Raw genomic sequence first — 22,098 nt, forward strand, 5'->3', positions numbered from 1 at the left:
TAAAGTTTTACTCCCTTCGTGACCAGGGCATTTTTTGCTATTCAGCAATGAGCTACTTTAACTGGCAACTGCACGGTCATGCAACACTGTATGCAATTGACGTTTTTTATATGATTTTTTTCACACAAATAAAGCTTTCTTTTGGTGGTATTTGATTATTTTTTTTTGACTGTTGTGTCAATGATCAGGGATACTGGCTGGTGACAGTATGTAAAAAACAATTAAATAGCTCTTTATTTATTTTCTTTTACTTTGTTTTACTTCTAAACATTTAAATCCTGTTTAGAGTAGGTCAGTGTCACCATAGTGGGGAGGTAAACACTGTATAAGTAATAGTTTTAGCTGTCATTACTGTAATGGGTTTCCCATTCATGAACTGCTTGCGTATGGTTGTGATCTACAATTGGCTACAGCTAATCACATGGTACAGGTAGGCAGGTACCATGTAATTGCAGTCGGCCAGTCACAGATCACAACAGTTAGCAAGCTGTTCATGAATGGAAAGACATTGTTATCATACATTAACCAATCATTGCAATCACATAATATGCAGTTACCGGTAACAGTAATCCGCTGTGTCACAGGCAATGTGCGCTGTGGGTTCTAAAACCAGAAGAGGCACAACATACAGTATATATACATGACTGAGCCTGCATCTGCCACCCCGCCACAGTAAATGTACTGTGCTAGGGTGACAAGTAGTTAATCTGATATGTGGAAACAAATGGTTAACAAGTTGACACTTTTAATGTGCAACTCCAGTTTCACAAAATGCACATTTCCAAAATAAAGTCTAAGGGTCTGTTTATATGTAATAGATTCCTTGTGGGGGGTATAAATAACCAACTGTAATACACATTCTGTGTGGGGGGTATAAAGAACCAACTGTAATACAAATTAAACTCAGTCCTCTACATGTATCCATTTTAATGAAACAAAGACTCAGAGGGAAATAATCCAGAAGGGATGAGCGAATAGTTTGTGAGTTTTATATCAATGCCCTTGGGCATCCATGTCCCTATTAGATAAAAAGTAGATTGTTACTATTCCTGTCCATTGGGTGATAATCATGTTACAAATTTAAAAAAAATTGACCCAACCAGCAAAAGATGGCTAGTTCCTGCAGGGACTGTAGGAGGGAATCTGAAGCAGAAATCAATTTTTGGTTTAAAATGGAAAATCCATTTTATGCACAAGGAATACAATCTTGTTGTCTGAGTAATTTTGATGCATATATTCTAAACCTCATCATGTTTTCTCGTACTGGAACTGGATTCTCATCTTGATAATTCAAAGCCAAGCAAAACAATGTGGTTTGTTTATATAGGCATCAATGTTATTGCTACCGTAAGTGGGAGACCGTAAGGCATCTCTCGTACAGTGTTACATGGATATCTTATGGACTTTCAGTAGACATGAATATTATCTCTCATGCTGTTATAGGCACCAGACTTGTTTAACAAGTGCTCATTACATTAACATTGAGAACATTAGCTACTAACATAAGTACCATTGGCTACAATTCTCATTTTCTGTTGATATAAACATACCATGCAAAAGAGGCCTAATAAATGAACTTTATGTTGATATTCTTAAAACAGAAACTTCCATAATGCAGCATAAGTTTAAGAAAACAATTAATGAAAGACAGTATTTACCTTATACTATTTTTATGCAGTCAGCTACTATGGAAATACTCCCACTTTCCTGGTTGAATATATCTATATGCGAACTCAGTTTGATAAGCAAGTATAGCCACTTATATACATAATATAAGTAGCTATACTTGCTTATCAAACTGAGTTCGCAATATCTTAAATAACTGTCAACACTAGAAAATCTTACTGTGATAATGTTGGCCATACTGTAAAATATCATGCTGCCCAAGCAAAACCCTGATCCATGATGGTCTTCTGTAAAGCCAGAACTGTTGTGCCATTTGATTTTTCTGATTAACCCCCCTGACGGTAAACACGAGCGTGACTCGGGGTTGGTTTTTCATGTTAGGATCGGCAAACCCGAGTCACGCTCGGGCTGGACGGGCTTACCTTTCGCTGGATCCACAGGCTTGGTTTACTCACCTTGTCCCTGGATCCAGCGATGCCACCCGCTGTGTGAGCGAGCGGGACCTCCTCGCTCGATTCACAGTGTCTGTGTGCCGCCGATCTCCGTTCCCTGCGACGTTACGACGCACGGGGACGGAGAACGGCGCCAAATTCAAAAAAGTAAACAAACACATTACATACAGTATACTGTAATCTTATAGATTACAGTACTGTATGTAAAAAATACACACCCCCCTTGTCCCTAGTGGTCTGCCCAGTGTCCTACATGTACTTTTACATAATAAAAAATGTCATTTCTGCCTAAAAACTGTAGATTGTCCAAAAGTGTCCCTTTATGTCAAAAATGGTTTTAGATCAGCTAGAAAACAGCGATAATAAATTATAATCACTTGCAGAAATGTGCGATAGCGATTTGCGGGGAAATTCGTCATAAAAAAAATAAAATAATGACAGCGACAATTCTGCAACTGCAAATTTCAGTGATTTTGAGTTGATTACATTATTGAATAATTTTTATTATAATTATATTATTATTTGTTATAATTATTTATAATTATTTATTATATTATAATTTATAATTTTGTTTTAAAAAAAAAATCATACCCGGGATGCCTACAAGACTCTTGCTTGGTCAGATTTAAGTGAGTTATTTCTAAAAATTACAGGCCTACAGTATAAAACGCCAATTTCCTTGCAAAATAAATGTACCGCTTTTGGTACGTAATTCCAGACAGAATCATACCGCCAGGGAGGTTAAAAAAACAATGTTAGAATATGCTATAAAACAGCGGTTCTTAACCTGTGGGTTGTGACCCTGTTTGGAATCGAATGTCGATTTGCCAGGGGTAGCCAAATCCCGGGCTTGTCCTGGAGCCGGCGCCGCTTTCCCAGCCTTTTCGTGACTGCCCAACAGGGCTGTCCCTGAAGCCGGTGGCTCCCCAGCTTGGCTGTTCCTGGAGCCCGCGGCCGCCCACTCATCCTCTTTGTGGTGGCCCATTCAGTTCACAGCATGGCTGGGGGCAGAGATTAGAGGTCAGCTGACTGGGGAGAAACATAAAGTGGTAGGGGCTGGAGGAGACCCTGTCTCCTGATTTCAGCATAGGTGTCACTGCTACGAGACACCATGGAGCAGGCGATACAGTGAAGCCAGAAACACAATGAGCAATACTGCCTGTGATTATAGTTGCCATTAAAAGTCCCCACTACAGTTCCCAGATCAACAGATGACCTTGATTAGGAGCACCTAAGTTGACTGATCAGAACTAGCACTGCCACTCACCCCAACTCCCCACCAGCACTGACACCTACCCCCCCCCCCCAAGAGTAGGACAATGAATAAAAAGAGAGAATACATGGAAGAAAGAGAAAATAAGTGGGTAGTATGTATGTGAATTCACAGCATTTTATTGACTTTTATTTCAATATTTTTCACAATGTAATTGTTGTCTATATTACATTTTTGTTAGATTTTTGTCACATTTAGCAATTAAAACTTAGCAATGATTTTAAGGTCCTAATTTTTCAAAGAATATCCAATTATATGTGAGAAAAGCCCCAAAAAATGAATTTTTGCTTGTAAATGACTGGATGATTAAATGCTAAGCATCTTTTGGAGCTGAATTTAACTTTTCTAATGAAATGCAGCCTTTTTTATGGCCTTATGTGACCAAGCAATTCCTGGTTTATTTTCCCCATTCCTGGCCCCATTGAATTTGCATCCTTTCTGTTGTGAAATTCAAAGGTTGCACCCCAAATGTTAGGCTTCCTGTAGTTTTCACGTGGCCATCCAGGGACCAGAAGAACCTTCTTACGATGAATTGCCATAGCGAAGCTCCCAGTAGGGCATTTTTTCCCTCTCTGGCCCACGCCTCCCTCATTACATCAATGCCATTGTTTTTGTTCCACACATTCAGGGGCAGATCCACAAAGATCTGCCCCGGCACATCGTATCTGAGATACGCTACGCCGCCGTACCTTACCTGGCTTTGGTTTCGAATCCATAAAGATTTCACGCCATAAATTACGGCGGCGTAGTGTATCTCAAGCGGCGTAACGGTGCGGAATTCAAGTTGGGCAGGTAGGGGGCGTGTTTCATTTAAATGAAGCGCGTCCCCGCGCCGAACGAACTGCGCATGTGCTGTCCCTAAATTTCCTGCCGTGCATTGCGCGAAATGACATCGCAACGATGTCATTGTTTAGACTTGGACCTAAATTTCGTCCATCCCGCGATTCACGGACGACTTACGCAAACAAACAAAAAAATTTCAAATTAAACGCGGGAACGACGGCCATACTTAACATAGCAAGTCTAACTATACGCCACGAAACAGCAGCTTTAACTATACGCTGGAAAAAGCCGACTAGAGACGACGTAAAAGAATGCGACGGCCGCTCGTACGTTCGTGGATCGTCGGAAATAGCTAATTTGCATACTCGACGCGGAAAACGACAGGAACGCCACCCAGCGGACGCCGAAGAATTGCATCTTAGATCCGAAGGCGTACGAAGCCGTACGCCTGTCGGATCTAACCCAGATGCCGTCGTATCTTGTTTTGAGGATTCAAAACAAAGATACGACGCAGGAAATTTGAAAGTACGCCGGCGTATCAGTAGATACGCCGGCGTACTCGCTTTGTGGATCTGCTACTCAGAATGTATTATACATAGTGGCAATATCCATCTGGATTCAAAAATGAAATATCCAGTCAAAAGAAATAAACGCAATGCATGTATTCACATAGTGGTTCACTTTAATGTAATGTATATCCTACTCCATGATACCTGTGTTTAACATATAGGGAACAACACCCACATAAACTCTCCTCAAATTATTCAGCCAAGATCAATTATTTTATAAATGTTCCTCCTTGGCAACAATGCATTATTGTATTGTTTGTACACTCTTTCTCCACTAGCAAAACGGGCATGCACAACTGGTGAGAAGAAAAGAGAAACAGGACGAAAGAGCTAGGCCCACATCTATCTGCTTTGTCCTGAGATTGCAAGATCACAGTATCATCCTTAGTGCTTTAGGTATTACTGAGGGAATTGCATCCGTCAGTGGGCAGTTTCCATATAATCAGGGGCAGGATCACCAAGAAAGTGAGTGGGACTGCTTGGAAAAAGGACATAACGTGCGTGGGTCATGGGCTGGATGACAGTGTCCAGGGGACTAAGCTGCAGGCAAGTTTGTAATGACTTGAGTTATGCTGCAAACGATCAAAAACAGTAAACTAACCCTATAAAGTTAGCAAAGGATCACTTGTTCACTAAAGCTGGACATTCAATAATCAAAATGTGACTAATCCTGCAGGGACCAGATGAATTGTGATTAGTGTATGGCCATCTCCATTGACAGAAGTCGATTTTTCAATCAACGCCTATCTAAAAATTCCAGGATGAACAGGGGCTGCAGTCAATCAGCTGCAGCTACTGTTTCTGGTATCCTGACAGCCTCGTGGGAGGATTCCTTGATCCACACTGTTAGCATGGCTGGAGGAATCTGTTCAATGTTTTTCCGTTCAGGCTGTTGGCTGAAAAAAAAAAAATCTATTGGAGTATGGCCAATTGGCCAGCTTAAGCTAAGTGAAAATTCACTTTGCAAAATGAACATACTTGGCTTCTTTAGTAAATAACTCCCACTGGTTACTTTTCTATATACTGTGCCCAAATGACCACCTTTAGCCACCAGTAACCATATTAGATCTGTTTTGAAAAGTTGCAATATATTGAATTGAAAATAAATATATATTATAGTGAGAAGAATGAAGAGGATGCAGAGGCGCTATCCATAAAAGAGGACGATGATGAAGAAGGAGAAGAAGAAGAAGAAGAAACTTTGGAGGAATTTTCTCAGAATGGTGACATCAACCATGAACTAAGCTGTAACAGTAAGAGGAGGGTAACTGATGAAGTGGACACTAAAGAAGACAACAAAAAAAGCAAATTAGACACAGTGGATTTTACCAGTATCCAACACACTGAAGAAAAAACACAAAACCTGATCATTAATGAGAAGACACAGACAAGCCAAAGTGCTGGAGTTAAAAAACGAACCAAATTAAAGAAAAAAGACCTGTCCTTGTTTCTTGGTAAGAAACCATGTTTAGTGCAGAACATGTCTATGATGCCCAACATAACCTTTATCCTGGAACCAGTGCAAAGCAGAAGCGCAAGAACTATGCTCATACTTGCAGTCATTGCTAATGCTTAGCTTCTGGTAGATTGCTCTGCTTCTGGCAGTCTTATTGTCCCTATAGCAGGGCTTTAAAGCCTATTTAAACTATCAATATTACTTACACCATTTGTACAATTTGCATACAATTTGAAACAAATGAGCAAAACAAAGTATACAAAAAGTTAATGCTAAAGATTTGGCCCTGCTATATTGGAACTGTTACACAAATGTGTTTCTTACACAATATTATTAACATGCCTTATTGATTTATTTGTGGCTAAGTTTTTCTTTTATAACAAATACATATACAGTATAACACATGTTTTTATTTATTTCTGAATACCCAGCTTATTATAATATAGGCAAAGGGTGTCTCATTACTAGATGTTAAAAATAAATCCGAAGACATTCCCAATCATGTCTACAAAACAAGCTTTATACATTAATGGTACAGGTGAAGTTTTAGCAACCAATAGATTATGACAAAGAATATGACGAAGAATAGACTTGGGGTATATTTATAAATATTCACATCGCCCTTCGTCCAGGATTCTCTATTGTATAGCTAAAGCAGTGTACCTTAACCTTTTTTTAGTTAAGGCACTCTTAAGTCCCCTTTCACACATGCGGACCGTTCAGGTCCGCCTGTTTTTTTTTTAGGCAGACCTGAACGGACGCTCCATGCAGGTTTATGGAGCGACGGATATCGGCGGTGAAATTTCCACTGACATCCGATCCGCTGAATCCAGATGGATGGAAACCCTATTTTCCATCCGTCTGGCGGATCAGTTGAAAATGGACAGGCGGTCCGCTTTCATCCGATCCATTTTTATCCGATCCCCCATAGAGGAGAGCAGAGTTCTGAGAGGTCCATCCCTTCACAGTGAGGAGAGACAAACCTGTCATCCGCAGGCTCAGCGTGGATCAACAGAGCGATCCCTGCTGAGCAAGCGGAGTCCGGAAAATCAGACATGTGTGTGTGAAAGGGGCCTTGGAAATGCTGCACAATCTAGGACCACACCAGTCTATGAGCTCATTCGCACCAAGAGGTACTGGGATACCATGTTATTTAGCGGGTGCAAACTAGTGCAATCTAGAGAAAATTTGCTAGATTCATGGGGGTGCCATTAAGAGTGCTGTGCTGTGCAGGAAAATATGTGCATGGGTGTGAATAAGCCCTAAAATGCAGTTTGTGAGGCAGAGTTTGTAAATCCACCCCCCCAAGTCCATTCTCCCAGCACAAATCCCCTCTCCTAGCACAAATACACCACCCAAACCCTCTCATAGCACACATTTCACCTCCCAAATCCCCACTCCTAGCATAAATCCCCCCTCTCATATTTCCCCTTCTAGCACAAATTCTGTTCCTCCTCCCCCCATCCAAATGCCTTCTCCTAACATAAAACCTCTCATCACTACAGGAGTATTGACAGCAGTAGTGAGCTGTGCTCCAACTCCCCCCCCCTCCAGCTGTCTGGAGAGAATACAGGGGGCGGTAATCAAACCCTGTACAGTCCTGTACAGTCTGATCTATGTGGGCACTGTGTATTTGCCAGCTGCTTAATTTTGCTGCTTTGCAAATCTGTTCTGGAGTGGATGAGTCTCTTTGATGCCTCCACTCAGTTGGATTTATCTTGGTCGAAAGACAGAATATTCGATGGCCCCAGGAGTCTAGGGTGGCATTTCTCACTCCATTATTCACAGAGCAGGAAGAGAGCACAGACCACTCCTCCTCCTGGCTCTCTCCTTCTCTGTGCTGCTATTTATACTTCTGTCGGCAACCCAGAAAGCTGTGCGGGCCGCTCGACCTGTTTTTAGCAACTGATGATGTCATCAGTTGGCAGGAAGAAGACAGACGGCCCATATCGCATTCTGGATTGCCAACAGGAGTATAGATAGCAGGAGAAAGGAGGGGAGAGTCGGTAGAAGGTGTGGACTTTGCTGTCTTCCTCCTCTCTGTATAGCGGAGTTAACAGAGATTGAGTTTTTTGTCCTTTTTCCATGGCACCCCTAAGGGCTCTTTGTGGCACCCCGGTTGAGAAACGCTGAACTGTGCCATCAAACTGTTGTGCCACGGACATTTTTTACCAAGCCTCTTCTACCGGTTAAAGCAGGCTTAGCGCTGCTTGATGCCTTTTTTTAACTCATATGATTCACGTAATAGTAGATTGGGGTACTGATGAAATACATTTTGAAAATATATACAGTGGGGAAAATAATTATTTGATCCCCTGCATATTTTGTAAGTTTGCCCACTTACAAAGAAGTTAAGGGTCTATAATTTTTTTTACCATAGGCGTATTTCAAATGATAGAGACAGAATATCAACCATAAATCCAGAAAACACACATAAATGCTATAAATTAAGTTGCAGTTCTGTGAGTAAAATAAGTATTTGATCCCCAAGCAAAACACGACTTGGCGGAGAAACCCTTGTTGGAGGTAAGACATTTCTTGTAGTTGGTGACTAGGTTGAGACACATCTCAGGAGGGATTTTGGTCCACTCTTCTTTACAGATCATTTTTAAATCCTTAGGGCTTCTTGGCTGTCTTTTGTCAACTAAGTTTCAGCTCCACCCATTCATTTTCTATAGGATTAAGGTCTAGAGACTGGCTGTGCCACTCCATGACCTTAATGTGCTTCTTCTTCAGCCACTCTTTGTTGCCTTGGTGGTATGTTTTGGATCATTGTCATGCTGGAAGACCATTCTACGACCCATCTTTAGCGGAGGGCCGGCCAATGTATTGCACATTGGTCACTTTACCTCACTCTCCCATCTTCCTTCTCCCCACTTTCCTTTTTTTATTTTTCCCCGTGTTTGTCTGTTTTGTCACTCTTTTTGTTTTGGTGCTTGCACTTTATGTGTGGCGAGTAGGGTGCTGGTCCTCGGGCCTGCCTCTGAAAGTCTTGGGAGTTGGTGGACCCGGCCTTCTGGCTAAGTTCGCCGGCTCTCATGGGGTCTCCCTTCGGGGGAGCCTCACCGAGGAGGGTTCTGTTTCGGCAGTCCCTCCGAGGATGTTGGGTCCTTGTGGCTTCGACTGCTTGGACCAAGATGGGTCCATATGGCTTTGGCTGTATGGACCACAGTAACTCTTTTCCCTGTCAGGAGCCTAACGCCCCGGGGGATCAGAGACGGGAGGACCACTGACGTATGCACCCGTCGCAGTTTTTTGTGATTTCACTCTTTATGTGTGTGCACATTTTTCTCTGCACCGGGTGGAGTTTTTGGGTTGTGTTTTGGACGCCACAGGCTTTTCAACAGAAAAAATCTTTAGTGTTCTGGCTGAGGGAAGAAGGTTCTTACCCACAATTTTACAATATATGGGCCCTCAATGTGGCAAAGTTGGCCTGTAACTTTAGCAGAGAAACAGCCCCAAAGCATCATGTTTCCACCTGCTTGCCTGACTGTAGGGATGGTGTTCTTAGTGTCATAGTTAGCATTTATCTTCCTCCAAACACTATTATTATGCTTTGGGGCTGTTTCTCTGCTAAAGGTAAAGACTGACTTTGCTGCATTGAGGGGCCAATGGATGGGGCCATGTATTGTAAAATCTTGGAGTAGAACTTTCTTCCCTCAGTCAGAATACTGAAGTTGGGTCATGGATGGGTCTTTCAGCATGACAATGACCCAAAACATATACCACCAAGGCAACAAAGTAGTGGCTCAAGAAGAAGCACATTAAGGTCATGGAGTGGCCTATCCAGTCTCCAGGCCTTAATCCTATAGAAAATGTATGAGGGGAGTTGACATTTTTGAGTTACCAAGCGTCAGCCAAGAAACATCGAGGATTTAGAGAAGATCTGTCAAAAAGAGTGGACCAAAAACCCTCCTGAGATGTTTGCAAACCTGGTCACCAACTACAAGAAATGTTTTACCTCTGTGCTTGCTAACAAGGGTTTCTCCACCAAGTACTAAGTCATGTTTCTTGGGGATCAAATACTTATTTTACTCACTGAACTGCAACTTAATTTATAGCATTTGTTTTATGTATTTTTTTCTGGATTTTTGGTTGATATTCTGTCTCTATCATTTAAAATACTCAGATGATAAAAATTATAATTTTTTTGTAAGTGGGCAAGTTTGCTAGATCTGCGGGGATCAAATAATTATTTTCCCCACTGTACTATATATGTATAGCTCTGCCCAGCTAGACATGCTCTCCGATGACACACTTATACCCAGGTGTACTAGTACTCACTTCAGAGGACACTTAGCCTTGCCCAAAAGGCCTTTTGCATTCCTCTGACAGTTCACGTCAGCCCATAAAAGAGTCAGGATGACTACAGCTAGTCTTTCTGGGTGTTGAACTACCTCATCTGAAGTTTTAGCCCCATGGAGGGCCCTTGGCAGTAGCTGACTACATCCAAATAGCTCTGAGGTGTTTGGCTCCCAACTCACTGGCTCCTCCCACCCTGGCATTTATATATCACTAGAGAAAGGTTTTCTCTAAAAGGGACCTAACATGCACATAGCCACCTAGAGGCAGACTAGCTAACTGTACCTGCTAACAAGCAGACTTCAGTGAGACTAGTGGTTCATATTTTATTATCCTTATTGATGATTTACTCCTGTTTCAGTTAGTTACACAATGTAAATACTATAAACAAGGGTGAATAGTAGAGAAGGAAGTAATGCTGGATCAATGACTTAAGGCAATATTTTAGTTAAGATGAAATGCTGTCTGAAAATACACATTTTCAGAGTGTGCTTTAAGATTCAGGGATTGGAGAATACCAAAACAGCTTGTGAGAGCAAATCCTAGAATACAGAAGTGACTTGTACACACGGTCGGACTTTTGACCGTGCAAAAGTCTGCCGTGAGTCTGACGGAAAGAATAAGAACGGGTTCTCTATCTAAGGTCCGTCGGACTTCCGAAAAAAATGAGGCTACACACAGAATAGACTTTTTTTCTCAGAAAATCCGGCCGTGTGTACGAGGCAAAGAAAAGATATACATTTGAACTGTATTTATTAACTGGCAGACAGTGGATATGATTGCAGAGGGCAGTGGACCACCTAGAAGTGAGATAAATGAATCAAGCCGCAAAGTTCAGGATTAAAATGGTATCATTCTGTTTATTATTTGGCCAAAAATAAGGATTTTGAATTAGCGGATTGGTTTCAGGAAAATTTCAGATTTTGCCTTTGCCAAGATTTTTGTAAAAATGAGACTTACATTTTACCATGGGGACTGTTTTAGCAAAGCTTTGCATAAAAATATATTTTTCCCACATAAAGAAGTATAAAATAAAAAATGAACATTAAAAAAAATGTTGTGCTATCACATTAATATTAGAATACCAATAAAATATACAAAATACACTGCACCTCCCCCATTCCCACAATGAGCTTTAATAAACCTGGGGACATAGACAGCAACCTCACAATTATTTCAATCCTTCGCTATTCTATCCAAAATATACGTTTTGGCATTATATGTGCTTTAATAATTTTCTGTATGAGATTAAATCCTACTCCTACTCCTCAGCCCTTAAATAAAAAGTATTGATTGTGAGGTTTTGAATGTGGTATACAGGAAAATATATATATAAAAAAAAAGCAAAACAAATGTTACTGGAAAATTGGTTATAAGAAGTTGAAGCATACAGGTTTCATGAAATAATCTTCATCCGTTTCAGAGGTTTTGCAATCTGGGAAATTCTGTTATGTTAGTCAAAATTTTATTTTTTTGTTAAAGTCCAAATGTGTATTGGAACATGAAAGTAATATATCCTCATAATATCCAGTGGTGCATTCCCATGACTCATGGTTAGGCGGATTGGTCACACATATAACATTCACATCTTGGTCACAACAAGCTGTTCACTAACTGCATTAAACAGCCCTATGACATTTTATTTGGGAAGATTTAGATGAATTTCTAATTCCAACCCTGCATTAGAATTTTGCAGTGTGCATTATCTAATCCACCAGGTACTACTTATTTATTTAAATACACTTTATTTGATAGACATTTCACTAAATATGTTACCGTAAATAGTATAGCAAGAATGGGCCACCTATACCTCTGCCCCCCCCCCAGCTTCCTTTTAGAAAATACTGAACCAATTACTGTATTATTTTGTATTACTATGAAAGTAATTTTTACGGAATGTTTTAGTATTACAAATACATTTAGTAAATGTACAAAACATAAAAAGCACAGTATACAGTACTTTCTAAATAATCTCAGTATCTGCATGACAACCACAAATTAGTCATGATTTAACATAAGTCAAAATAACAAAAAAGAAAATAAGCTAAAATAAATATTAATACTGCATAAACTGTTGGCGCTATATAAATCCTGTATAATAACAATAATAATAATAATATTGAAATGTTTTTGTTGGATATGCATGCACATACACACAATCACACATATTAACAACTTGAATTTAGAAATATGCATGCATCTACACAAACACCTGCACTTCCACACATCATAAGCATGCAAATACACATGCACACACGCATCCACACATACTGGACACACACACCTGTGCAATCACTAGCACCCTCACACACAAGCATGAATGCATACATCCACACATTTACACGCCCCTGCACTTAGGGCTCATTCACACTTGATTTAATGCTAAACTGGAGTAGTTTAGTGTGTGGGCAGCAGTCTGTTTTGGGCTTACAATCAAATCAGATTTTGGATCCAGGGTAACATCCTTAAGCAAATATGGTCAAATATGGACCCTATGTGGTTCCAGCTGTCAGGCAGCATCTCCAGCCAGTTTGTTGATATTTTGCTGAGGTTTCGGCAGGGAAGGAGGCACTGTCATTTGTTGCAAGAGTTCAGCAAGAAAGGTTCATGTTTGTGTGGGTGGATCATCGGGCATTGTTCATCATGATGGATGGTAGATCGACATCTCTGGACAATGTGATTGATGGTGCATTATATGATACGTATTTTTTAATGTGTCTGTGTGCTTATTTACTTTTCTTTTTTATTGAATATCATGGGGTACTCATTCATGTGGTGGTAGCAGATATCTGGGAGCACTTTATCTTACAGAGTGCTTCCAGATTCTGATAAGTATCCCTCCCATGCAGACAACCGCATCCACCAAGCCAAAGATGTGCGGATGGGGCCCTGTCCCTATGAACATGAAAACAAAGTGCCTTGCTTGAGGGAGAGGCCTGACAAGGTACCCTACCAATATTGAGGGCATGTGTCCTTGAATGATTCAGGAGGAGGGATGGACAATTCTACTTTTACTGCTTCTACTACTTCCTTTCCTTGTCCTTTCTTGATCAGTTGGATAAGGACTGGTATGGAGGACCTCACAAATGGTCTATACCAGACCAATATCCATTCATGCAGCCATTCATGCAGCCCGAGTGGCCCTTCAGAAATATATAAGGCCACATGCCCTGCAGAAAAACAAAATGTAAAAAACAAAAAATGTTTTGTTTGTCCTTAGCCTAGACAAGGGTCTGGTATAGATATTTTAGGGGACCCCACAGAAAATAAACAACAAAAAATAGTCCCTTCTCCCCAAAATCCATACCAGATTCTTATCTATGCATTCAGCCTAGCTGGCCAGGAAAGGGCAGGGCAGTGAGCATGCTACCTCTCATCAACCATACCAGGCCACATAGCCATGACCATGAAAAGGGTATCTTTCTGAGGACCCCAGGCAAAATACTTTGCCACCACCTTGTTGATGGTAACAAGGGCCTCATTCCCACTTTCATCGTCTGGTGGATATGGGGGTCTGCTGGGGGGCGGGAACTTATCTGGCACCCCTTGTGAATGTATAGGTCACATAGCACTTGTTATTCCTTCACAGTGTAGAAAAGGTATTTTACTTAAAAAAAGACCCTATAAAGCATGTCCCACAAGGTAAAACCAATGTCAATTATGCCATCCAGTGAGATAGGTACATCAATCAAAATGAATGACACCCCAATGACCCACGCTGGCGTTCCTCTCTTCAGACTCTCGCTGCAGCCAGAAGGTGAACAGCCGAAAGCTGTCATTTAGTGGTGATAGTAATGCCACAACTAAATGAATAAGTAGTAGCTGCAGCAGCCGAAGATTAAAGTGGAGTTCCACCCATTTTTTTATGTTTGTCTGTGCTGCATGCTCTAATCTCATAGTGTTCAGAATGGACAATTTTTATTTAATTTGTTGCTTGTAAATACCTTTATTTTGTAGTCCTTCATTACTTCCTCCTCCTTATTTGCCTAGGCTATTTGCAAGGGTTTCTGGGATAGGCATCATGTTTCCCAGTAGTCCTTGCAAACCTGACTGAAACCTATTACATTGCTTGTGCACTGAGCATGTGCGAGATATGCAAAGCTGAAATCCAGGAAGTCATACAGTCTGGCTTCATGATGCCCACACTTAAGATGGCCACGGTCTATTTCTAGATTATAAACTATTTAAATGCTGTAACAACCTAACAAAACGGACCTTAGTTTACAGACTAACTTTACTAGAATACATTAAGCTTGTGTATTACAGGGGTATTTATATTTAAAAAGTGAAATTGTGGGTGGAACTCCCCTTTAAGGCAGGTGATCAAACTGGTCTGGCCATTTAGTTCGCCCACTAAGAGAACTGCTTGGGTTTGGGTTAGATTTGAAGCTCATCCCTAGTCGATATTAAAGCAGTAGTAAAGGCCACTTTTCAACTGTACCTATAGGTAAGCCTTTAAGGCCTACCTGTTGGTGAACATCTCCTAAATGTGCACTGTTTAAGAGATAATTACATTTGTAGCAGCTGGTGATGTCACCGGCACATACGCACTGCACTCTAAATACACTTGAGTGTGCCGTCCATTCAGAGCAGAGGTGCTCAATCCATGGCCCACGGAGCCCTCTGACGGAGCATGACCTCAAACCAGGAAAGGCATGCCCATACTTTGGGATGGCAGGTTGCAGACCCACCATTCCAGAGCATCAGAGTGCATGAAGTCGGCTCCAGCAGCGGAGGAAGCAGGCAGCCACATATGCTGCACTTTTGAAATGGGCATATCCCAATAATAATCAAAAGATTATTAGGCTGCTTTCACGCTAATCCACAAAACTGAATGCAGGAGTTTTTCAGCACTTTCAGAAAGTGCACCACACCCGCAAGCTGTAATTGAAGTCTATGGCTCAGTGCAGCTAACCCGCATGAAAGCCACAAGGGCAATGCGCTGCAGCTGTGGTGCGGGTAAACCACAGCACATCAGTGTTAAAGCAGCCTTATAGGGGGCTCTGGACAGTAAGCACTCATTTGGGATGGGGGGAGTTAAAAACAGCACAGTTCATTGTGGCCACGACTGGTTACCAAATTAATCGCTCTTCAAAAGACTGAGCACCCCTGATTTAAAGAGATTTGCCCCTAGTGTACCTCCCATACACATTCACAGGAGTGACGTTATCATGGCCCAGCCATTTAAATTGCAGGAAGATTGGGTGAAGATGGAAGCCCTGTCACTGGTGCAGAGTTTACTACCCTGTAATAGATTTCTTACAGCCTCTTATCATGTTTAAACATGCTTTGGAGGTTTGAAATCTGAATGATTGTAAAGTGGAGAAAGTTAGGCAGCGTGGATTCAGGAAGCAGATTATCTCACTGAGAATCTCTGTGAATTTAGGTTGCAGAGAATTGCAGAGAATTCAGATCAGGTTGAATGCACTGTTTAGGTACAGTTAAGTAACTTCTAGATATAGAGCAATGTACAGGTCACTCACTGGTTTTACTTGGCTTCTTGGATTTAATAACATACAATTGTGCTAGTTCGGTCTCAGTATGTTTGCAGGTGGGGTGCAGTCTGGTGCAGAGTTAATAATTCACACACAGGCAGGTACAATAAACTTGTGTTTTAAAAAATCCAGCAACAGCTTTCCACAAACCTGGTGGGAAAGCCACCTAACCAGGCCCGAATGACAGGGCCTGTTGCAAGAAGACTGAATGCAACCTGGCCTTCTGGCCCCCAGTAGGGAAAATGTATAGGAGAGATGAGGCCCTACTCTTACCCTCCTCGTCAGAAACCTTTCCCTAGCACTGTTACTGTCCCTTGTAGATGAAGTACCTGTCCCTACTCTGTCTAATCACCAAAGCGTGCCAAAACCAGGGTCTTAGATAGGCTCTGCATGACCCCAGGTGCAGTGGCGGCTGGTGAAGTTTTAGGATGGGGGGGCGCCAGACCCCGCCCTTGCTTTTTGACCCCTCCCACTTGGTGGAAATGGGCGTGGTTTCATCAAAATAGTGGGCGTAGCTCTAAGGTGGTGTGATTAGCATCCGAGATGAACGAGGGTTGGAGGGAGAGAGAGGGAGAGCAGGCCCAGATTCTACACAACAATAGAAATATGTGCATTCTAGAAAGTTTAACAATCAGCAGATTAAGATACTTCAATCATCCCGGCACCATTGTTGTTATGGTGTCAGGATGATTGAAGCGCATTATTTCTATTATTACATTGTAATATAAAATGAAACCATTCAACTCACCATAATGCTGAATCAGTGGGAGCCCCGAGCGTGTCGCCTGCCACCAGATGCCATCAGGTGTCCCAAGCGGAGTCCCTCCTTACCTCACGTGTCCCCAGCGGAGTCCCTCCTTACATGCAGCCCTGAGTCACATCAAATGCAGCCTCTCTCCCTATCACTTGCAGCCAGCGCCTGTCCCCATCAATAGCAGCCTCTGCCCCTATCAATAGCAGCCTCTGCCCCTATCAATAGCAGCCTCTGCCCCTATCAATAGCAGCCTCTGCCCCTATCAATTGCAGCCTCTGCCCCTATCAATTGCAGCCTCTGCCCCTATCAATTGCAGCCTCTGCCCCTATCAATTGCAGCCTCTGCCCCTATCAATTGCAGCGACTGCCCCATCAATTACAGCGACTGTCCCATCAATTACAGCGACTGCCCCATCAATTGCAGCGACTGCCCCATCAATTGCAGCGACTGCCCCATCAATTACAGCGACTGTCCCATCAATTACAGCGACTGCCCCATCAATTACATCAGCTGTCCCATCAATTGCAGTGACTGCCCCATCAATTGCATCAGCTGTCCCATCAATTACAGCGACTGCCCCATCAATTACAGCGACTGCCCCATCAATTACAGCGACTGTCCCATCAATTACAGCGACTGCCCCATCAATTACAGCGACTGTCCCATCAATTACAGCGACTGCCCCATCAATTACATCAGCTGTCCCATCAATTGCAGTGACTGCCCCATCAATTGCATCAGCTGTCCCATCAATTACAGCGACTGCCGCATCAATTACAGCGACTGCCCCATCAATTACAGCGACTGTCCCATCAATTACAGCGACTGCCCCATCAATTACAGCGACTGCCCTATCAATTACAGCGACTGTCCCATCAATTACAGCGACTGCCCCATCAATTACAGCGACTGCCCCATCAATTACAGCGACTGCCCCATCAATTACAGCGACTGTCCCATCAATTACAGCGACTGCCCCATCAATTACAGCGACTGCCCCATCAATTACAGCGACTGCCCCATCAATTACATCAGCTGTCCCATCAATTGCAGTGACTGCCCCATCAATTGCATCAGCTGTCCCATCAATTACAGCGACTGCCCCATCAATTACAGCGACTGCCCCATCAATTACAGCGACTGTCCCATCAATTACAGCGACTGCCCCATCAATTCAATTGCAGCGACTGCCCCATCAATTCAATTGCAGCGACTGCCCCATCAATTGCAGCGACTGCCCCATCAATTACAGCGACTGCCCCATCAATTACAGCGACTGCCCCATCAATTACAGCGACTGTCCCATCAATTACAGCGACTGCCCCATCAATTACAGCGACTGCCCCATCAATTACAGCGACTGCCCCATCAATTACAGCGACTGCCCCATCAATTACAGCGACTGTCCCATCAATTACAGCGACTGTCCCATCAATTACAGCGACTGCCCCATCAATTACAGCGACTGCCCCATCAATTACAGCGACTGTCCCATCAATTACAGCGACTGCCCCATCAATTACAGCGACTGCCCCATCAATTACAGCGACTGCCCCATCAATTACAGCGACTGCTCCATCAATTACATCAGCTGTCCCATCAATTACAGCGACTGCCCCATCAATTACAGCGACTGCCCCATCAATTACAGCGACTGCCCCATCAATTATATCCTCTCTCCTATCAATGGCACCCTCTGCCCCATCAATAGCAGCGCCTGTCCCATCAATCCATCAATTGCGGTGCCGCTGAGAGGGGGGGTTTGTGCCGCCGAAATTCCCCCCAAAAATTAAATTTTTCTTAAAGATGATAAGGGGGGGGGGGGGATATTGCCACCGAAATTCCCCCTGAAAGTGACATTATTTTTCAAGCTGACAGACGGCTGACATTCTCCCTGAAAATGACATTCTTTTTTATAATGATAAGGGGGGGTTGCTGCGAAATTCCCCCTAAAAATGACATTCTTTGTTAAGATAATATGCGGGGGGGGCCGGGGGGGATGCAGCCGACGATCTCTACGTAGAGATGAAAATACAACAGAGGGGCAGCAGCAGCACTTACTATTTTGGTGGGGCCATGGCTGTGGAGGAGTCTGCTCCTCATACTTCCTGTCTTCTCTCTCGGGCGCAGAAGAGAGACACAACAGGAAGTGACATCATGGCCCTAGATGTCAATCAATCTATAAGCGCCGGGCAGACACTGTGGCTACCCGGTAAGCGCCACAAGGCGGTACTAAAGCCTGCAAATGAAGCGCCGCGTCTGCAATCTTTTGATTGCATGGACGTGGCACTTCCCATAATGCACGTGGCCGGCGCCACATAGTGCATTTGGTAAAGGATTTTTTGATATTTAAATATTTTTTTTCTTAAAGGGGCCGTTTAAAAAAAAAAAAAAAAAATGTTTTTTTTTTTTTTTTTTTTGTGACTACAGGAGGGGGGGCGGCGCCCGGGCGCCCCCTATGGACGGGCCGCCACTGCCCAGGTGTCTGCTTGAGTCATGTGGGGTGGCAGCATCCAATAGGATAGCTTCCCTAGTGATCCAGGAAACCATAAAAGAACCTTGTTCCTCCTGACTTCCACTCCAGCAACAGGGCCGCAACAGAAGAGCGCCACCTAGTGTGGAGAAAGTAGATGGCACCTGCCTATGTGTTAAAAAGATGAATATACCTAAATTATAGGCTAGCTTATAAAATGGTTTTATTAACATTCATACATCTACTTAACCATGTTAAAGACTATGTGAAGTTATTTATCATTTTTAGGGACACACTTTGCTGTACAAAGCTAAATCCTATTAGGTATTTCAACTGAGAATCTGCAATCTTCATCACATTTCGTTGTAGGAGAAAATGTACAAACAGTTATATGTTACATTGTATGAATATGGGAATGTTTTAATGAGAGAACTTGTGTTGTATGGTTTTGTGGCCCTTTAATATAATATTAGAAATGCCTTCTACTGACTTTTACATCTATAACATGCTATTTGCTTTTCAATCCCTTGTAGATGTTACACCTCCTCCTCCAGCCCCTTTCGACCACAGAATTGTCTCTGCCAAACATACTCAAATTAATAGTTTTTATACTGTGGAAACAGCACATTTACTTGGAGGGTAAGTAATAGGATAAGTGATATTCTCCTATTTCAAGTGAGACAAACTATTGATCACATTAGCAACTATGTAGAAGTAATGACTGCAATTTTATGAGGGCTTTTTAAAATATGAGAAAAATGTGTTATATTTATTTACAGTGGAAGGTTTGGACAAGTACACAGATGCACAGAAAAGTCATCGGGACTTACTTTGGCGGCTAAAATCATTAAGGTTAGAGGACATAAAGAAAAGGTCAGTGTCATTTCTAGAATGCACCAGTTGCACAATTTTAAAGTATAACTATAGGCAAAACTTTTTTTCTTTTCATTTTGGATAGAGTAAGGGCTATAGCCACTGTAAAGCCTCATACACACGATCAGACTTCCATTGGACTTTTCTGTGGATTTTTGTCCGAAGGGGCGTTGACCATGAACTTGGTATGCATACACATGGCAGAACATTTTCAGCCAACATTTACCAAATCACGTGTTCTTCAGCTCTTTACCGCCACCCTTCGGGCAACTTCTGCTATTGTCTGATGTTTAGCATTGGTTCTGAGCATGTGTATTTGTACTTTGGATTTTAGTCCGATGGACTTGCATACACACAATCGGATGATCCAACGTAACACATTTGTTGTCAGAAAGTTTGAGAGCATGTACAGCGAACATTTGTCTGTGGAAATTCCGACAACAATTGTCCAATGGAGCATACAGACGGTGGGATTGTCCGATAAAACACGTCCATCGGACCGCTGTTGTCGGAAAGTCTGATCGTGTGTATGGGCCTTTGGGTTTATTTTTAACATCTTTGTTCCATTGGGGAGATTTCGTTTCACTTCCTGCCCTATAGTCAAACAGGAAGTGAAAGAAAACCTCTGCAAATTAGGGAATGTCTTGGGGACCCCCAGGTCCCCAGTACTAGTGTCCCCATTGTAATATTTCCCCTCTATTACTTTTCTGGGGACAACCCAAACTATAGAATTTTCTTTTACTTTCACTTTCAATGAACATGGTAAACAGGATAAGTTGGGAGGGTAAATCTCCCTATTGGGGATACAGACAGTAATACAACCTGATAGGTGTTCTAATCTATCTCCCCTCTATCCAAAACTAAAAAAAAAAGGTTCTCATTTAGTTATAAGATGAAAAGAAGTGTGTCTATCTGTAAACTGTTGATTAATTACCATACAATTATTTAGTAGCATCATTTACTATAGGCTTCTGATGGCTATAAATGGAAATATATTTTCATCCAATAGAGATCTCTAGTGATGGGCAGAGCTACACTTGAATACATTGCATTGAAAACTTTTAAAACTGCCTTTTGCAATTGGTCCAGAATCTTTTTCTTAGAAAATTCTTTATTTTCCCTGTTTGTGAATGCTGTAGTGTGATAGACACAATTCTTCCACAGCCACAGCTTCGCTGTAGAACAAGACAAGTCAGCTGAAGAAATGATTATACCACAGCAATTATATAAAAAAAATGCATTCCCCTTTGCATGGGTATCACATAATTTTAGTGTTGTACAGATGGAATATTGCAGACCTGCGTAAGGGACCATTACATTATATTACTCACTAGTTGGTCTCCCTCTGAAAATTCTATCAGCGCAGCTGAGTTTAACCGCTGAGAGTATGAGCCGGCCGCTCCCGCCCCTTCACAGTCCAGCACTCCAGTGAGCGAGGTGGGGGGGAGAGCAGAGAGCTGGTGACTGACAGCTCAGGGAGCTCTGAGTGATCAGCAGTGTTTGATCGATTGATTCTTAGTCTAATGCCTAGTACACACGACCAGTTTTTCCGTCGGATAAAAAAACTGCGTTTTTCTCGACAGAATTCCTCTCAGGCTGTCTTGCATACATACACGCTCAGACAAAAGTCCGCCTGTCCAAAGCTCGGTGACGTAAAATACGTACGACGGCACTTTAAAGGGGAAGTTCCATTCCAATGGCGCCACCCCTTGAGTTGCTTTTGCTGACCCTCGTGTTAGTAAAAGTTTGGTAAGAGACGATTCGCGCTTTTCACCACTTTGCAGTGTGATGAATGTGATATCTCCATTACGAATGCTAGTTTTACCAGAAAGAGCACTACTGTCTCATACTTGATTCTGAGCATGTATGTTTTTTTGCCTGTTGGAAAACCATACAGATGAACAGTTTTTCCTCTGCAGTTTGATCCTGCTCTCTTTTTTTTGTCCAGCAGTTTCCCGTCAGAAAAACTGCGATGGAGCATACACGCGGCCGGGATTCCCGACAAACTTTTTGTTTTAATGTTATTTTGTATTTAAAAAGAA

The 22,098-nt window shown here is 42.3% G+C and overlaps 1 protein-coding gene across 3 annotated transcripts in view; it reads left to right on the forward strand.

The window, feature by feature from the left end:
- MYLK4 (myosin light chain kinase family member 4) overlaps window positions 1–22,098 on the forward strand; it is a 163,076-nt gene that overhangs the window by 111,271 nt on the left and 29,707 nt on the right. For all 3 annotated transcript variants that reach the window (XM_040353626.1, XM_040353627.1, XM_040353625.1), the window contains 3 exons: window positions 5,823–6,157; window positions 19,717–19,822; window positions 19,963–20,056. In XM_040353626.1, the coding sequence (XP_040209560.1) occupies window positions 5,823–6,157; window positions 19,717–19,822; window positions 19,963–20,056 (535 nt within the window). The remainder of the gene's footprint in view (window positions 1–5,822; window positions 6,158–19,716; window positions 19,823–19,962; window positions 20,057–22,098) is intronic.

This window comes from Rana temporaria, chromosome 5 (genome assembly GCF_905171775.1).
Source record: "Rana temporaria chromosome 5, aRanTem1.1, whole genome shotgun sequence".
In the NCBI taxonomy this organism is placed as follows: Eukaryota; Metazoa; Chordata; class Amphibia; order Anura; family Ranidae; genus Rana; species Rana temporaria.